The sequence below is a fragment of the Phyllobates terribilis genome, unplaced genomic scaffold, assembly GCF_046119375.1.
Source record: "Phyllobates terribilis strain yellow unplaced genomic scaffold, ASM4611937v1 Scaffold_11__3_contigs__length_659146591, whole genome shotgun sequence".
NCBI classification, from domain to species: Eukaryota; Metazoa; Chordata; class Amphibia; order Anura; family Dendrobatidae; genus Phyllobates; species Phyllobates terribilis.
In genome coordinates this window covers 344,417,028-344,436,783 of record NW_027362771.1, presented here as the reverse complement: position 1 = coordinate 344,436,783, position 19,756 = coordinate 344,417,028, and the positions used below count along the sequence as shown (strand labels likewise).

The 19,756-nt window shown below is 41.8% G+C and overlaps 1 protein-coding gene across 2 annotated transcripts; it reads right to left on the bottom strand.

Annotated features, from left to right (window-relative positions):
• Positions 1-233: 233 nt before the first annotated feature.
• Positions 234-19,219, bottom strand: STOML1 (stomatin like 1). 2 transcript variants are annotated; one of them, XM_073652839.1, is made up of 7 exons: positions 18,948-19,219; positions 11,816-11,874; positions 9,855-10,004; positions 8,780-8,983; positions 5,690-5,909; positions 5,047-5,187; positions 234-4,952 (listed from the first exon to the last, which is right to left on the bottom strand). In XM_073652839.1, the coding sequence occupies exons 1-7, from the start codon at positions 19,021-19,023 to the stop codon at positions 4,753-4,755; spliced, it is 1,050 nt and encodes a 349-aa protein (XP_073508940.1). In that variant the 5' UTR covers positions 19,024-19,219; the 3' UTR covers positions 234-4,752. The 2 variants fall into 2 exon arrangements, with proteins under 2 accessions (XP_073508940.1, XP_073508939.1); XM_073652838.1 differs by having other exon boundaries at positions 11,768-11,874; positions 18,948-19,218.
• Between the last annotated feature and the right edge of the window lie 537 nt (positions 19,220-19,756).

The following is a 19,756-nucleotide window of genomic DNA, read 5'->3' as shown; positions in this document are numbered from 1 at the left end:
ATTTTTCCAACAAAATTTACAAAAACATTTTTTTAGGGACCACATCTTATTTGAAGTGACTTTGAGGGGCCTTTATGACAGAAAATACCCAAAAGTGACACCATTCTAAAATCTGCACCGCTCAAGGTGCTCAAAACCACATTCAAGAAGTTTATTAACCCTTTAGGTGTTTCACTGGAATTTTTGGAATGTGGAAGAAAACAATGAACATTTAACTTTTTTTCACAAAAATGTTACTTTAGACCCAATTTTTTTATTTTCACAAGGGTAACAGGAAAAAATGGAATATACAATTTGTAGTGCAATTTCTCATGAGTGCGCTGATACCCATATGTGAGGGAAAACCACTGTTTGGGCGCACTGCAGGGTTCGGAAGGGAAGGAGCGCCATTAGACTTTTTGAATGTAAAATTTGTTTGAATAATTAGCAGACGCCATGTTGCGTTTGGAGAGCCCCTGATGTGCCTAAACAGTGGAAACCCCCCACAAGTGACACCATTTTGGAAACTAGACCTCTTAGGGAACTTATCTAGATGTGTGGTGAGCACCTTGAACCCCAAGGTGCTTCACAGAAGTTTATAATATTGAGCTGTAAAAGAAAATTTTCACATTTTTCCCACAAAAATGTTTTTCATCCCTTAATTTTGCATTATCATAAGGGTAATAGGAGAAATTGTACAACAAATTTCATGGTGCAATATCTCCAGAGTACATGGATACCCCATATGTGGGGGAAAACCACTGCTTTGGTGTACGGCAGGGTTCGGAAGAGAAAGAAGCGCTATGTTGGCTGGGATAGGCAGCAGACACCATGTCACATTTGAAGAGTCGCTGACATGCAGAAACCCCCACAAGTGACCCCATTTTGTAAACTAAACCTCTCAAGGAATTCATCTAGGGAAGTAGTGAGTATTTTTTAATTTTTCAATTTATACCATTGGGCAGTGAAAAAAGCATAATTATATTTTTACCACAAAAAAATGTTTTACCCTCAGATTTTACATTTTCACACAGGGCAATGGGTAAAAATGGTGCCGAAATGTGTCACACAATTTCTTCTAAAAGTGGCAATACCCCATATGTGGCTGTATCGTACCGCTTAGCCATACGGCGAGATCTGGGAGGGATGGAGCGCTATTTGACAATTGGAGAACAAATTATTGTAGAATAGGCATTTGGATTTGGGAGCACAAAATTTTCTGAATTTTTCTTTTGGGGGGGCAAGGGCCATTTCGCTTTTCCAGAGCCTTTCTGCTACCAGTAACTTGGAAGTCCCTTATATTTTTAACAGATGACGGACCTGAGTGGGGACTAGCTTTTTTTGAGGACTGAGTTGAAGCTTTTATTGGGAACATTTTACGTAACATTTATCCGGTGCTCTATGCTGAGCACTTACATCGGGGTTTCCATCTAAATTTCCAAGTGATGTAATTCAGATGAAACCCCTGCGGGATCCATTCACTGTAATGAGGCAGCAGAGTTACTCTGGACTCCGTCTGGCCTTTGTTTAGTGGTGTCCTTTTTTTCAGAAGTGCACAAAACTGTGGCCAACCGCACTTTTATGCACGCCTAAAACAAATGACACCGTGGGATCACAGGCCAGACGGCATCCACAGTGGCCTATATCAGCCTCATTACAGGGAATCTTCCGTCATGGGTTCCGGCTGAATCACATACGCCAGAGTTTCCGTGTAAATCTCTGAAATAAGTGCTCAGCGCAGAGCGCAGGATAAATGTGTGCCGAGCCATACTGCGATCTTTGGGAGACATAATAAACAAATCAGTAGCAGGTGAAGAATTGGTTTTATTTATTTTTTTACGCCGTTCCTAGTGTGATACAACTGATTAGATTACTTTATTCTTCGGGTCGGTGCGATTACAGAGATACCAGATTTATATCGGGTTTTTATGACTGACAGCTGTCACACACTAAGACGCTTTTTTTTTTGCATCGCCATATTTTGAGAGCTATAATTTTTCCATATTTCGGCCGACAGAGTCATGTGACGGCTTGTTTTTTGCGGGACGAGTTGACATTTTTATTGGTACCATTTTTGGGTACGGGACATTTTTTGATCGCTTTCTATTCCGGTTTTTGGGAGGTAAAATTAACAAAAACCAACAATTCAGGAATTGTTTTTTGAGGGTTTTTTTTATGCCGTTCTGCGTGTGGTAAAAGTGATCAGGCAGCGTTATTCTTCGGGTCAGTACGTTTACAGCGATACTACACTTACTGTATATTTTTTTATGTTTTGGCGCTTTTACACAATAAAACAATTTTATAGAAAAAATATTTGTTTTGCATTGCTTTATTCTGAGCGCTATAACTTTTTTTATTTTTCGGCTGATGGAGCTGTATGGCGACTTTTTTTTTTGCGGAACAAGATGACGTTTTCAGCGGTACCATTTTTTTTTCCATTTTGCTTTTTGATCGCATTTTTTTCCACTTTTTGTTTGGCGATATGAGGAAAAAGCATAGTTTTTTGCTCCGTTTTTTATTTAGTTTTATTACGGTGTGCACAGAAGGAGTTAATTAGTGTGACAGTTTTATAGATCGGGTTGTTTCGGATGCGGCAATACCAAATATGTGTACTTTTTTTATTTTTGCATAAATATACGGATTTATCGGTTTAATATTTTATTTATTTATTTTAATTTATTTTGTTTGTTTTTTTTTTTAACAGTTTCAAAACTTTTTTTTTACATTTTTACTTAGTCCCTGTATGGGACATTAATTTTTATTTTTCTGATCCCTGATCTCATGTAATGTAATAGACATATATCACATTACATGAGATCTTCACTGACTGTTTCACAGTCAGAGTCTTCTGCCAGGCTTCAGCTGCAGGCTGCAGGCTGAGCCAGGCAGGACACCATATATGGCAGAGCTGGAGGCGGTCATGTGACCTCCAGCTGCCATAGCAACCCAAGGTCCTGGAAGGTATCAGGGGTCGTCGGAGAGGTAAGTGGACGACCCCCTCTCCTCCTGCTGTCTTCTATATGCCGCGATCACTATAGATCGCGGCATATAGAAGACAGCAAAGGGTTAACATCACTGGGACCTGATCCAATCAGGTCCCGATGATGTTCCCTGTCAGAGCTATCGCTCTGCACCGCTTGCAGGACCCTGGGGGTCCTGAGCGCTGCGGGACCACCCACCGTTTTTAAACGTCCACGCTGCACAGAGCCCAGGCAGCGCGGACGTTTATCTACAGTGGGCGGTCGGGAAGCGGTTAAGGCTTGTAGGGGAGTGTAGGGTGCATCATGGCAGGCAGTTGTAACTTTAGTTGCTTCTGGCCACCTTTTTTTTTAATCTTTTTGCAGGCATCTTAACAAGGGATAAAAAAAGTGACAGCTAATATTTTAATAGCCACTTTGGAAAATGAAAGGGGTTGTCTATTACTAGGACAACTGTTTCCGAATTCTTTCGTGCCCCCTCTCCACCGCCACCCCCACCCCCCCTCAGAAAAAATAATAACACCAATACTCAGCCCTCTGGTGACAGTGGCGTCAGCATTGGCTCTCCTGGGGCTCATGTGACATGTCACGTGATCACTGCGACCAATGAGTGTAGTGGACAACCCCTTTAATTTGTAATGTTCACTCATATGTATGTAGTTTAGAAAAGTAATCTAACCGTACTAACAGCATTTACTGTAAATTACAAAATGATGATGTGCAACCCCTTCCCAACATGTGACGTTAGATTTAGTAGTCAGTGTACATTTTATACTTGGTGCCTCATGGAAAACTGTAGTTAATTCTACTGATATTTAAAGGCACACTAATGCGAAAAGTCAAATCTGTACAAAAAAAAAATAGCAAAATTTGCCACAAAATCTGCATAGGAAAACACAGAAATAGCTATCCAGCATGGATTCTTTGCAATGGCTAGCGAGTAATTTCTTTACAGTTTTATAAAACGCCATTCAGATGCTGTAGCTAATATATTCAAACATAAGATAGGACATGCTCTGTATGTGGCAAATTGCAGGTGTGGACTTTACATGTCAGAAACAGGTAAAGCTATCCCCATGGAAATTAATCTCCCTGCCAGCAAGGAGTTAGTGTGCCCTAAAGGCCACAACCCCACTATCAGTATTCGGTCAGTATTTTTTCTCAGGAGTGGGAGCCAAAACCAGGTGAGGAGCAATCAGAGAAAAGGTATAACAGAAACAAGTTACCAATTCTGCATTTATCACCCACTCCTGATAAAAAATACTGACCAAATACTGATAGTGGAACTGTGGCCAAAGTCTGTAATCTGAAGGGAAGGATCAGTACATGAATTTTTATAATTTGCTTGACACTATGAACAGATATTTTTCATCTCTTTCATGCCATTAGGTTCCAATTTCTTTACTTTTTACATTTATTTTCTCTATAAAAGCATATGGTCTGGGATAAGATTACATTGTTGATATAAAGAACAGTTTATCGTAAATGGTAAAACTTTTATGTGCTAAAAAAAATAAAATGCTAAAATTCCAGAGATCAATCCACATATATCTGCAAAGAGTTTTTATGTTCTTCCAGAGTTTGTGCGTTTCTTCCCATTACTGTAGTTTCCCCCACACTGCAAAGACATAATGATAGGGACATAGGTTGCGAGCCCCAATAGGGACAGTGATTATGACTGTAAAGTGCTGTGAAATTAATGGTGCTGTATAAGCAAGTATAATAAATAATGTACTTCATAAATGACAATTCCACATAAAAAACATCAATAAAAACCAAAAACTTTGAAAAAGCATCAGGAACCCATTATTTTTGGCAGGACTTTCCCTAGTCGCAGAGCAGTCTGTAGATTCCCGGTGACACGTAAGCGACCTGTTGTGTAAGCAGTCATGGGACTTAAATCACCCTTAATGAGAGACAGGAGATCTGCTTGTGTAACTTCTAGGGTAACATCAGGGGGACAAGAGAGGACTCCCATTCCAGAAAGCCCAGATCCTGCAAGAAGGAAGATAAAAATGGTGGAAAGTGATGTAGAAATAAGAAAACACATTGAAATCAGGAGGTTCTTCTGCCTGTTCAAGCTATCTACCTGTAGTTAAATCAAGGAAACATGCAGTTCTCGTCCCATCTTTTTCGATCACATACATTTGATATGAAAACCCGATGTCAGATACCAATGATTCTGCCAAGATTCCCTCCAATCGAGACATCGTCTCTTGTAATGAGAGATCTGGAACAGCAACAAAACAACTTGCATTAATCTTTATAGAGTTATTACCCCAGTTTTATAGTGAATTGATAAAAGAACCTAAAAGTGGTTGTCCTGTGATTGCAGCTAATCAACCATCTTTTGGTTTGACCTACACAGAGCTCTCAACAGAGGAGGAGATTAAATTACCATCCATTGGTACAGAGAGTACAAAGAATAAAAGAGATGAAAAGTAGGAACATAATATAGAAATAGGAATGAGCGAAAGCACGTAATAACTGAAGAATTAGAATTAGCAGCTGGAAAATGAGGAAATGTCAGGTAGCAATGGGATTTACAAGTAAAATGGGATTAACTATGGAGGACTCTCTCCTCAAACTTGTAAACTAAGATATGCCTCCAAACAACTGTCCCGATTCAATACATCACACCAATGTTCTTATATATGTTTCCCTGATCAGGGAATAAGATGGATAACATGCATTATAGGAGAACACAGAGAAATACCCAAGAACTATCAAACCTGTAGATGGTGTAGATGGCTGTTCATCTGTTGCTGAAACCTCCTTAGCCATTGAGACAAACTGCATGATAAATTGCTCTAATCCACCATTGGGATTTACAACTTGGGGGATGAGGGGAACATTCACATGCTCTTCTTGAGGTCGTGGGAGAGTTTCTACTCTGAGGTCCACGCACTGCACACAAACTCCAAACTGCTTCACCTGCTCATTAATATCCTCCTATAAAACACAAGAACAGATATCAGAAGAAAAATGCTGGATATTTTTAAGCATAAATCATTGTGTGAGCAATTCCTGAGCACAGGTCATTTAGCAGCATGGCTGGTAATACAGCTGTGGATTTACAGTGGTGCTAAAATCAACAGTACTTGTCATTCCAATGTCAACACCGAAGTGAGGGGAAAGAGCCATTATAGCTTAGATTTCTTTGCCATAGGAGGGTGGCCAGCTGGCTCTCCAAGTCAATCCCATGGTGCACCGGCCACACTCCAGTTCAGCGTCCAATTAAGCAAGCAGAATAAAAAGGTGTCCGACATCAAAAGGACCGAATGTAGAAAGAAAACTGGTTAAGAGAACATTTTCCTGCACTTAATCCTATGGATGCTGGCCAAGTTTTTCCTCAGCTAGCTTAACCCCTTTACAACCCATGACGTCTTAGTACGCACATTTGCGTACCCCCCGTTCAGCGAGGGCTGCTGCGCTGAGCCCGCACTGAACCGAGCACATGTCAGCTGATTCTTACAGCTGACATGTGCCCGCAACAGCCGCGGGTGGAATCGCGATCCACCCGCGGCTGTTAACATGTTAAATGCCGCTGTCAATCTCCGACAGCGGCATTTAACGCGCGCTTCCGGGTTGCGCGTCATAAGTCCCGCCCATCGGCGACCCCGTCACGTGATCGCGGGTCACCGATGGGTGGGCATGACAACCCAGGGTCTGCAGCAGACGCCTGTGGTTGTCATGATCTGGTCGCTATGAGCACCACCAAGTGGTCGGCGCTCATAGCACAGGACCATTTCTGCTGCATGCAGGGGATCTGCTCGTCCCCTGTATGTAGCAGAGCCGATCAGACAACTGCTGCTTCTAGTTTCCTATGGAGACTATTGAAGCATGCAGTAAGTGAAAAAAAAAAGTTTTTAAAAATATAAAAACAATTAAAAAAATATAAGAGTTTAAATCACCCCCCTTTCGCCCCATTCAAAATAAAATATTAAAAAAAACCCCTACATAGACATATTTGGTATCGCCGCGTTCAGAATCGCCCGATCTATCAATATAAAAAAAGAATTAATCTGATCGGTAAACGGTGTAACGAGAAAAAAAATTCTAAACGCCAGAATTACGTTTTCTGGTTGCCGCAAAATGTTATCAATAAAAACGTCAGCCCGGCGCGCAAAAAATAAGCCCTCACCCAGCCCCAGACCACGAAAAATGGAGACGCTACGGGTCTCGGAAAATGGCGCTATTTTTATTTATTTTTTTTTAACCAAATTTTGGATTTTTTTTTCACCACTTAAATATAAAAGAACCTATACATGTTTGGTGTCTACGAACTCGTAATGACCTGGAGAATAAGAATGGCAGGTCAGTTTTAGCATTCAGTGAAAGTGGTTAAAAAAAAAAAAAAAAAAAAACTGTGCTATTGCACTTTTTTTGCAATTTTACCGCACTTGGAATTTTTTTCCCGTTTTCCAGTACATGATATGGTAAAACTAGTAATGGCGTTGAAAAGTACAACTCGTCCCGCAAAAAATAAGCCCTCACACGGCCATATTGACCAAAAAATAAAAACGCTATGGCTCTGGGAACAAGGGGAGCAAAAAACGAAAAAGCAAAAACAAAACCCAAGGTTGCGAAAGGGTTAAAGACTTGTACTAAACTTCAAAAACTGCAGTGGAACAGCTCTCTCCCCTTACCTCTCAATATACATGCACGCATAGTATGGCTGAGTGTGCTTATATTGTTAGTGGGGAGAGGAAATACGCTGTAAGGCTATGTGCCCACGATGCAGAAATGAAGCAGAAAATTTCTGCAGCATTTCTGCATCTCCCTGGCAGAAAAAACGCATGCAGATTGTGCATGTGTTTTTCCTGCAGAATACATGCGGATTCACATGCGTTTCCGCATGCAGATTGACAAGCGCTTTCCAGGCGATAGCATCACTTGGAAAGTGCTTGACAACTAGGTCACACTGTATAAATCCATGCACACTGTATAAATCCATGCAAACAGCATGGATTTATACAGTGTGAACCGTAAAAATTAAAACAAATAAAGCTATCCGAGGCCCCGGTGTGTGCAGCAGCGCTCGTTCCTGTCTGGTTCCCGGCTGCCGGCATATCGTGAGACAGAGCGGTGAAGGGCCTGCGGTCACAAGACTGTGACGTCACCGCAGGTCCTCAAGCGATGCCGGCATTCAGAGAGAAGACGCCGGACAGGTGAATATAACTTTATTTGTTATTTTATTCTTTTTTTACAGGTACAATGGTACCCAGGTCTGGATGAGAGTCTCCTCTCCTCCAGAACTGGGTACCATCCGCACATAGAAACGCATAGAAGCCGCTTGTAGAAATGTACAGTCGCGGTTTCTATGCGTTTCAATGGCGGGAGTTCCGCTGCGCTACCGCAAAATTAAATGACATGTGCATAGAACATGCGGAATCCCCTTGGGGACCATGGGGTGCAGATTACCTAGCGTTTACGCTGCGGAAATTCCGCAGCATAAACACGTGAAAAACGCTACGTGGGCACCCAGCCTTACTGGACATCACTGCTAATGGATTATCTCCCTTGTGAACAAAGGATCTAGCATGTTGAATATCAACATGATCCATCTCACCCCACAACATTGGCAAAATACGATGGCCCCGCCCTCCCAAAATCTGTGAGTTTGACCGACCTTAGTGTGAAGTCTATGGCCAACCTTTGGAACCAAATGCCTTAATGCTGATTACATCACTTTCACATATACACTATATACTTTTATAATTAAATTAAGTTTTGCATCTTGTAAATTTAGCATATTTGGCAAATTCTTGATTGTTTAGGATAATGTTTCATCTCTCTTTTAGTTTTCCCCATCAACTAACCTTAAAATGTTCTCCTAGTCTCATACGGTCACCATAGATCTCTCTGAGATACTTGCGGCCTAAGCTCTGCGCCAACAGGTTTTCCGCGGAGTTCTGGATAACAAAATTAAGGTCCTGGACAGACAGCACAGACCGTATTGGATCACATACTCTAAACTGAACATCAGCTCCTACAGATACTGGCACATCATCCCGAGACTTAACCTGGAAATATAAGAATCCATGCATTATCTAGAGTCATCAAAGATAAAGTCATTAAAATCTACATTTATAAAACACATGTATAATGATATTTTACCTTCTGAGGGACATGAAATGTTCATAGCTCTGTATTTAATGTATTTTTTTTTTTTTTTTTTTTTAGAGTCAACACGAACTAAACACATTTTCTTTTCACCTCCTTCCTAAGTATATAACTGTTTGTGTACAGAATAGTAGTACAAATTATGCATCCCTCTGTTTAAGTAACACTTATTTGAGGTTTCCTCTTGGGTCTCCATTTTATACAACTGCCTTTACTTTCTAATTTCAAAATATTTCATGATCCCATTAGGGGAAGTTTTTCTGCAGGTTTAATTCATCTGTTTTTACAAATGATATGTGCCCAACAGAGAATGTAGCTTGTAAGAGTACATCCTTGTGTATTAAAGATAATGGCCCCCATTCATCAAGACTGGAGTTTTTCAAGCCAGTCTTGATAAGGAGGCGTGCTTGAGTCAGACACTCCTGATTCATTAAGAGACTCGTAATGAATCCAGAACATCTAAAAAGTGTCGTACTCATAGCCACAAATCTTACTCCAGTCGGGGACTAGAGTAAGGAATGCTGACGCTTGTCATGAATTTGAAGAGTAATGGTTACCACGCCCTGTACAGCTCCACTCGCTTTATCAGAGCTAAGCGAAAATAGTGTGGGACCACCAATAGTCACAAAATTTTAGTACAGTCTTGTGTTGCGCTAAAATTTTCTGACTTTAACTTTTTTTTAAGTCAGAATTCTAGCATAAAAGCTTTGATGAATCAGGACCGTTTTCTAGTTATTGGTATTCAAACAGATATAATCGTGGAGTATTCACCTTACATGCCTGTATGCTGAATGCTCTTGTTCTCATGTCTATTCTCTGAAACTGGTCAATGAGAGGGAGCAGCAAGACAAGTCCAGGGCCTTTGGGTGGTCGTACCCGACCAAGGCGGAATATCACTACCCTCTCATAATCTGGAATGATCTGTTAAAATAAAATTATGATAAATTCATATTCTTAGAATATCATGTCATTGTGGCTATTAAGATGCACATAAATCTTAGAGGGCCGCTGGGTCAACACTCATTTGTTCAACAGCTATCCCCTCCCCCGCTGATACTCATTAAATATATATTTGGAAGAGATCAGTCAATCAATCAAGTGGGATCCGCCCCATACAGGCATCACAATAGAGGACACAATTCTCAGGACATCTCGTCCAATCACAGCACAGCCGGTCATGAAGTCAGGTGATTGGGATTCCGGCAATATGGTGTGGGATGTCCCTAATGACGCGTGTATCACGTGACCACTCAGCCTACATCAGGCACATGATCGTGATGAATGGCTATGATGTCATGACCAGCTGTGCTGTGATTGGCCGAGATGTCCTGAGAAGGCATGTCCTCTTTTGTGATGCCTGTATGGGGCGGCTCGCCCCTGTGTAACCTTACTTGTAATGCATCCTATGAGTGCTTTTGGCACAATTTTGAAAATGTGAATCCCTCCTTTGGCGTCCTGACGTCACTGGGGACTCAATAATAGCTTTTCCTGATGAATCTAATCTACCACATATCACTGGCTGTGTTTTATTACTTTGGGTGTATTCTTGTCCTAATGACTATTATGTACTGATAAATGTTCATGTCTGATTACTTATATTTACATGATACTATTTGCTTTGCAATTGGAATGAATTTTTATTATTGACTATTCCAATCATTATACAATGATGGCTGTTTTTAAATCTGTGTTTTGTCTATGTAGTGTCACTATGGTTATGGATGTTGAACCAGTAGGAGGAACTAGAGGGAGTGGTCCACAACTGATTCACTATAAATAGTATTTGTCTTGTGTCATGTGTATATGTACACCTTTTTTTTTGGCTTGAAAAAGGCCCTGTGTGGCCGAAACGTCACATGTCAGTTTTTTTTATGTGTACACTGGTGTCAATAAAACTTTTTTGAAGGATACTAGCCAGTGCCTTGGATCTTTGGATTGTTTACAGGAGACATTTTGTAGAGTGAATTTCCAATTGAGTGACAGCTACAGTCCACAAAATTAAATTTTTTTTTAAAGGGACAGCACAGGAGGACTGCTAAAACCAAGTACAGGCGCTCGGTGCATCACGGCAGGGCCAATCATTTAAGTGCACCGTCCCATCTATCTCCGCCCTTCTCTAGCTCTATAAAACCAGAGCTGTCAATCAAAGAAGAGGGAGGGTGGAGATAGAGTTAAAACAAGCAGGTGGGAAGGTGCCCCTAAATGTTTGGCCACGCCATGATGCCCCGAGCCCCTGGACTTTGTCAGCACAGAATGTCTGTTCAAACAGAGTCCCTTTAATGGAGTTCAGCACAACTCCGTGGACTGCTGCTATGGTCCAAACTCAATATTAGAAACTTTGAGACATGTAACCTAATTTTATCAGAAAGTAGGACAACAAATGATGAGGATTTATTTACAGAAGTCTACATTAGCCAATATCTCCTATAACATTGCTGACATTTTCATAACATATTATTATAGCACAATTGGGTTTATAATGCCACATGCCAGTTTCTGATTTATAGACTCCTAAACCTGTCCCTGAGGAAAGAGATCTGTCTTCAGTCTGTGAAAAAGCAAGACAACTAAATTGGGTTATTTACATACTAAGTGCAACAAGGCAGAGATTGTTCCCAAGGCAAGGGGGTGCCGGCATAGAATAGATGCAGTTCTGTTCTGGGGCAGATCCTTTTTCGCTTTACCTTTAGGAACCACCAGATGGATATGGGGAAGGTGATGAGAAGAATTACCAATGAAAGGCAGGTAATCCAAATGTGACAGCACCACATCAACCATGAGTTAGAAGGACCTGTGGAGAAGTAAGTTGTTCCAATTACTACCTATATCTACACAAGAATAAAAGCATCTGCATCTTTCTAATGCCTTCTAGACTCTAGTAATAAACCGTAAACTAAGAGCTACTCATGTTGTGGCTCCTATAATGGGTTTATGCTGATCTGTTCACATCACAGCACAAATGCAACAACAGCCTCTGCCAAAACATTACAGGAGGTTTGCCAGCAAGACAATTAAGTCATGCAGGCAATGTCTTCACCATAGAATTACGTTGCATTACATCCAGGCAGGAATTTTATGGTGGTCAGGCACAAAAACCCTTTTTATCCAACATGACCACGCAACTTTTCTGTCCGTTTCTGGTTTACCCAGATTAGAAGACACAAAGAAATCGATCGCAAACTGTGCACATGTCCTTCAATGTGACGCAGACTCAGCGGGAACCCCTTTTTTGTGTACGCAGTTTTAAGGTACGGAAGTTCCAAGCTGAGATATTTATGGCATATCTGCAGGATACGTCAGAACCATTTTATAGATGAGGTTCGCACCTCAGGAATTTGCTGGTATTTCAAGAAATTATCCATGTCCTGCACCAATACGAATAAGAGGTGGTCATGTATGTGGGCACTCTAGTCATTTCTCTCAGAAAATAGCAGAGCAAATGTCTGTGCCTAGCGTTCCACTTACATTAGAGCAAGACAGGCCCATTTCTTATATGGAATCTGTCAGCAGGATTTCTCATTAAATGCACATGTAACACTTTCAAAGACAAATCCAGCAATACTTTTACATGGCCAGTCTGTTCCTCCATTACTGAGAAATCAGTGATTGAATTGATATGCAAATGTAGCTGAAGGGCTATGTAGATCTGAAGCCTCGGTCACTCCAGCTCTATTTTCTGCCCAGCGCCACCTCCTCCTGATTGACTGGCTGCTTCTTTGCCTTAAGTCACATAGCATAGGTGCAATCAATCAAGCAGAAGGAGACAATGCTGGGCGGGGCATAGAGCTGGAGTAACAGAGGCTTTAGATCTACCATAGCCCTTCAGCCACATTTTCATATCAATTCAAATGTGATTTTCTCCGTAATGCAGGAATGGACTGGCCATGTAAAGGTATGGCTGGACTTGTTTTTGAAAGAGCTACATGAGCAAATAAAAAGTCTGGGGGTGGTAATCTTGTTTACAGATTCACTTAAATCCAGTGACAGGCCCTTTTTTATTTATTTATTTAAAATTGAAATACATACTCCAATTGCTGCTATTTCACTGATTCTGGAGCGGTGGTTCTTTTTCTTCTGTGCCTTTCTGTGCTCCCCTGGCAATAAATATGCAACTTTTCCCTTCAACCAACTGGGTGTATACCACAGAACAGCTCTGTGGACATTTGCCTTTCTTTCTCTATGACATAATTTATGGGGTATGTGGTTGAAGAAAAAAATTGCACCATAAGGACTCATTCAGGTGTCCGTGCAAATCAAGTCCGATCTTGGACCGCAATGCTCGGACTGGCTGCGGCTGTCCAGACCCAAGCGTGACAGCCTCATAGAAATACATGAACCTGCCATGCTGCGGTCGAGATCAGACTAAAATCCAAAGGCGTCTGCATGAGCCCTTATTAGAAGAAAAAGAAAGACTGTTTCAGAATCCCTAAAACAGATGGAGATTGGAGGAAGTGCTCTTGTAAAAATGACAAAATCCACTGGAAGATACAATTTAACCCCTTCACACTGTGGCCATTTTTCGTTTTTACGCTTTTGTTTTTTACTCCTTTTCTTCCTAGACCCATAACTTTTTTTTATTTTTTAGTCACTATGGCCATGTAAGGGCTTGTTTTTTTGCGGGATGAGTTGAACTTTTGAACGACACCATTGGTTTTACCATATCGTGTACTGGAAAACAGGTTATTTATACCATTTTGGGGTAGATACGATGTTTTGATCTCCCGTTATTGCATTTTATTTCAATGTTGCGGCGACCAAAAAAACGTAACTCTGGCGTTTTGATTTTTTTTTCTCGTTACGCTGTTTACCGATCGGAATAATTCTTTTTATATATTGATAGATCGGGCGATTCTGATAGCGGCGATAACAAATATGTGTTTATTTGATTTTTTTATTTTATTTTGAATGTGGCAAAAGGGGGGTGATTTGAACTTTTATAGATTTTTTTTATTATTTTTAAAAATATTTATTTTCTACTTTTCACTTGCTTCAATAGTCTCTAAGGGAGACTAGAAGCTGCGATCTTCTGACCATCTGTGTTACACACAGCAGGGCTTCAGCTCTACTATGTGTAACAAAAGTGCTCATCTACTATGAACACCAACTGCTGGGTGACGCTCATAGCAGATCAGCTATGACAACCACAGGGGTCTCCTGCCGACCCAAGATTGTTATGCCAACCCATCAGCGGCCCGCGACCATGTGACGGGCGTGGTTTGTAATGCGCTTCTGTTAAATGCCGGGTAAGATGCGGGATAAGCGCCGGAGCACGCATGAAAGGGGGAGACACGATATGCACTATATATATATATATATATATATATATATATATATATATATATATATATATATATATATATATATATATATATATATATATATATATATATATAGCACATGTCGTGTAGGGGGTTAAAGCGTAACCATCGTTTTAATTTTTATTTCATAAATCAATAGTTCACATGAAAATAAGCAACTTTGTAATTTATCTTATCAGAAAAATCTGCTTCTTTCTCTGCCAAATATCTCAATTTTGAGGTAAAATCTGTATTCAGTGAAGACAGACTTTCCCATTACTGAGATAGATGGCAGTTGCTATGGATACAATTCTACATAGAGCTCCTCCCCCTCCTATCTACACAGAATCTTATCAGTAGCAGCTGTTATCTCCTATCTCAGTAATGGAATAATCGGTCTTCACTGAATACAGATTTTACCTCACAATTGAAGATTTTGATAATGACTGATCAATTCTGGCAGCAGAAGAAGCAGATTTCTCTGATAAGATATATTATAAAGTTGCTTATTTTCATGTGTACTATTGATTTATGTAATGAAAATTAAATTGACGGTTACTCTTTAACCCCTTCCCAACATGGGCCATATACACTGCTCAAAAAAATAAAGGGAACACTTAAACAACACAATGTAACTCCCAGTCAATAACACTTCTGTGAAATCTACCTGTCCAGTTGTGAAGCAACAGTGATTGTGAATCAATTTCTCCTGCTGTTGTGCTAATGGAACAGACAACTGGTAGAAATGATAGGCAATTAGCACGATACCCCCTATAAAGGAGTGGTTCTGCAGGTGGTGACCACAGACATTTCTCTGTTTTCATCCTTTTTGGCTGTTGTTTTGGTCACTTTTTCATTTTGCTATTGCTCTCACCCCTAGAGGTTCAGTAACATGAGGCAGTGTCTACAACCCAAAGAAGTTGCTCAGGTAGTGCAGTAAATCCAGAATGGCACATCAGTGCGAGCTGTGGCAAGAAGGGTAGCTGTGTCTGTCAGCACAGTGTCCAGAGCATGGAGCAGATACCAGGAGACGTGGAGGGAGCCATAGGAGGGCAACAATCCAGCAGCAGGACCGTTGCCTCCTCCTTTGTGCAAGGAGGAACAGGAGGAGCACTGCCAGAGCCCTGCAAAATGACCTCCAGCTGGCCACAAATGTGCATGTGTCTGCACAAACGGTTAGAAACCAACTCCATGAGGGTGGTATGAGGGCCCGACGTCCACAGATGGGGGTTGTGCTCACAGCCCAACACCGTGCAGGACGCTTGGCATTTGCACAGAACAACAGGATTGGCAAAGTCGACACTGGCGCTCTGTGCTCTTCACAGATGAAAGCAGGTTCACACTGAGCACGTGACAGACGTGACAGAGTCTGGAGACGCCGTGGAGAGCGATCTGCTGCCTGCAACATCCTTCAGCATGACCGATTTGGCAGTGGGTCAGTAATGGTGTGGGGTGGCATTTCTTTGCTTTGGAGGGCCACACAGCCCTCCATGTGCTCGCCAGAGGTAGCCTGACTGCCATTAGGTACCGAGATGAGATCCTCAGACCCCTTGTGAGACCATATGCTGGTGCGGTTGGCCTTGGGTTCCTCCTAATGCAGGACAATGCCAGACCTCATGTGGCTGGAGTGTGTCAGCAGTTCCTGCAAGATGAAGGCATTGAAGCTATGGACTGGCCGCCCGTTCCCCAGACCTGAATCCGATTGAGCACATCTGGGACATCATGTCTCGTTCCATCCACCAACGTCACGTTGCACCACAGACTGTCCAGGAGTTGGCGGATGCTTTAGTCCAGGTCTGGGAGGAGATCCCACAGGAGACCATCCGCAACCTCATCAGGAGCATGCCCAGGCGTTGTAAGGGAGGTCATACAGGCACGTGGAGGCCACGCACAATACTGAGCCTCATTTGGACTTGTTTTAAGGACATTACATCAAAGTTGGATCAGCCTGTAGTGTGTTTTTCCACTTTCATTTTGGGGGTGACTCCAAGTCCAGGCCTCCTTTAGTTAATACATTTGATTTCCATTGTTGATTTTTGTGTGATTTTGTTGTCAGCACATTCAACTTTGTACAGAACAAAGTATTCAATGAGAATATTTCATTCATTCAGATCTAGGATGTGTTATTTGAGTGTTCCCTTTATTTTTTTGAGCAGTGTATATATACAGTGACGCGGGAGCTGCGTTCCCGCTAAGCGCTGAATATATACGGCGCCACAATAGCGCGGGCTCACGCTGACAGCCGCCGCGATCGAGTGCGGGTATCAGCTCTATGTGAGAGCTGACACCCCGCAGCAACACCCACGATCGTTGCCAGCATCGATCGTGGGCGTTTAACCCCTGTGATGAAGCTGTCAATAGTGCAAGATTTTAATTTATTTGCACTGTTTGTAATCAGGTAAAGCCCTATTTGCGCTCATTATCTTTCCAGCCTCTTCACTTTACACCTCCTTTCTGAGCCCCAGAGTGTGCCTAAACTGCAGTTAGCGTCCACGTTTGGCATTCCTGTAGCAATGAGTGCTTGTCTAATTTACGGGTGCATGTCTCCAGAAGCACGAGCTGGGCATAACATTACTGGTCACTACAAAAGCAGTTTGCAATCTTCACTTAGCAACATCCACTGCTGCTTGTTTCTGGAAAACACCTCTGTAGATAAGTTCACAAAGGGGTATAATTTTCAAAATGGGGTCACTTGAGGGGGATTCAGCTCTTCTAGCACGTAGGGGCCCTGTATATAGAGTTCGCAAACTACTCCAGGAAAATCTGCGCTCCAAGAGGCAAAAAGCGCTCCGTCCCTCCCGAGTCTCACCGTATGGCTAAGCAGTACAGTACAGCCATATATGGGCATTTCTAAATTCAGCAGAAATTGTGAAACAAATTTTGGTGCCATTTTTACCTATTTCCTAGTGTGAAAATGTAAAATCTGGGGCTAAAACAAAATTTTGGTGGTAAAAAATGTAATTATTTTTTCTTCCAATGGAATAAAATGCTGTGACACCTGTGGTGTCAATATGATCCTCTACATGAATTCATTGAGAGGTATAGTTTGTAAAATTGGGTCTCTTATGGGGGGTCTGCTGTTCTGGCACCTCAGGGGCTCTACCAATGTGACACGGCAACCTCAAACCAGTCCAGCAAAATCTGAACTCCAATATGGCTCTTCTTCCCTTTTCAGAGCTTGGCACTGTGCCTCAAAAGTAGTATCTGCGTACTCAGGAGAGATTGCACAACAAATTTTGGGGTCCATTTTCTCCGGTTACCATTGTGAAAGTTAAAAAAAAAAATGGGTCTAAAGTAACATTTTTGTGAAAAAAAGTTAAATGTTTAATTTTCCTGCCACATTCTATTAATTCCTGTGAAGCACCTGAAGGGTTAATAAACTTCTTGAATGTGGTTTTGAGCACTTTGAGGGGTGCAGTTTTTAGAATGGTGTCACTTTGAGGGGTCTATGACAGAAAATACCCAAAATGTCACTTCAAATGTGATGTTGTCCCTAAAAAAAAATGGTTTTGTAAATTTTGTTGTAAAAATGAGAAGTCGCTGGTCAAGTTTTAACCCTTATAACTTCCTAGCAAAAAAATTATGTTTCCAAAATTGTGCTGATGTAAAGTAGACATGTGGGAAATGTTATTTATTAACTATTTTGTGTGACATATCTCTCTGATTTAAGGGCATGAAAATTCAAAGTTTGAAAATTGCAATATTTTCAAAATTTTTCACCAAATTTCCATTTTTGTGACAAATAAACGCAAGTGATATCGAAGAAATTTTACCACTATCATGAAGTACAATATGTCACGAAAAAACAGTCTCAGAATCAGGGGGATCCGTTGAAGCGTTCCAGAGTAATTACCTCATAAAGTGACAGTGGTCAGAATTGTAAAAATTGGCCTGGTCATTAACGTGCAAAGTGGCTCGGTCCTTAAGGGGTTAAAGGCTTAGCCCATCCTCACAGACAGGTTTATTTTTGTTTCTAGAATGAAAACTTACCTTTGCATTAGAACTTGTTGCAAATATCCTCAACCCCTCTATAGCCCCTGAATGGAGGTCGGAGCAGTGGGAAACACAGGAAGAAGAATCATTGTAGAAACAGACAGCGCTGGATTCATTTCAGATGCAATACAGGTCTAAGGGGGAACGTTTCTCCTTGTGGAGAGTTACATACCAGCTCTGGCATGTTGAGGTAAGGAGGCTTATTCACCGTGCAATGCTCCTCTGGGAAATTTAATATGCAAATTGCCTCAGAGAGAAGGGGACTTGAACTCTATAGCGCCATCTATTGATTGTGACTTGTAGGATTGCTGCTTCCAATAGGTGGCGCTATACAGTTCGAGTCCTCTTTTTATATGAAGAGGCAATTAGCATATACAATAGAGAAATGATGAACTAGCTGTGAAAGGAGCTTATAGTGAAAACCTTCTGTGGGGTCCCTTAGTTGCCATGTTCATGTGTGGCCCCACTGGTGGGTGCACAGCGGTTCCTGCATGGTTAACTCCTACATGCCTGTGTAGCTGCCCTGTCTGTCACATGAGCCCATTGCTCCTGGCTGTTGGAACAGGATAGGTACCTGGCTTTGTAGACGGCGATGCTGTGGGGGCCTCTAATGTCGGAGGTAAGGCTGCGTACTTATACTGCTCCCACATGACGTCTTCTGGTTAGAGACACTATCACTCAGGCACTGCTGTGACACACCGTGCTGTGGGGCCAGGCCCGGAGGACATAACAGCTGACGGCTCCTCCATTCTGCGTGGAATCCCTGGACAGTAAACTACAGCTCTTCCTGGTCAGTTAATAGGAAGCCCCGGATATGAGTGACAGGACGGGCAGCCAATGACAACACAGACACATGACTGGAGTGGGCGGGGCTACCAGAGCAGCCTCGTGTAGAGCTGGACGCGCTGGTAGTGGCCAGAAAGGGAGCAGGTGATGAGGCCGGAGGACGGGGCTCTCTGAGCCTGTCTGTACACAGGGCTGCTCCGAGGAGTCATGGCGCCACCTGGAGTCCATGTCTAGAAGGGCAGGCACATGCCCTAGGTTGTATCTAGCTATACACTATGGGGATATTCTTCAAGAAAAGAATTCCTGCCAAATCCTGTTTTTCATGAGTTGCACAATATTTATGATTAAATTTTCATTTCTAAGTTTTATTCTTCCCTCTCCTTCTTCCATCAGCCATAACTTTTGTATTCTTCCATCCACAGTCACATGAGGGCTTGTTCCCAGCCATTCAGCAAGTAGGCACATGCCGTAACTGTACGTCACAGGAAGGTAATGGGTTAAACCTCGAACATGCCATTAAAATCCGTTTTACATTGTGTTTCCCTTTCCATTACAGTTATATTGATATTTTCTAGTTTATTGGAGGCTTGTCAGTGA

Bases quoted from the DNA above. Each gene is read 5' to 3' on its own strand.
- STOML1 (XM_073652838.1), bottom strand. From the start codon at position 19,023: ATGTGGGAGCAGTATAAGTACGCAGCCTTACCTCCGACATTAGAGGCC. The intron at 10,005-11,767 runs GTAAAGCGAAAA...TTATTTTAACAG, and splicing joins CCATCTGGTGGTTCCTAAAG to ATCATTCCAGATTATGAGAG. The intron at 5,910-8,779 runs GTTAGTTGATGG...TGTGTTTTATAG, and splicing joins GACTAGGAGAACATTTTAAG to GAGGATATTAATGAGCAGGT.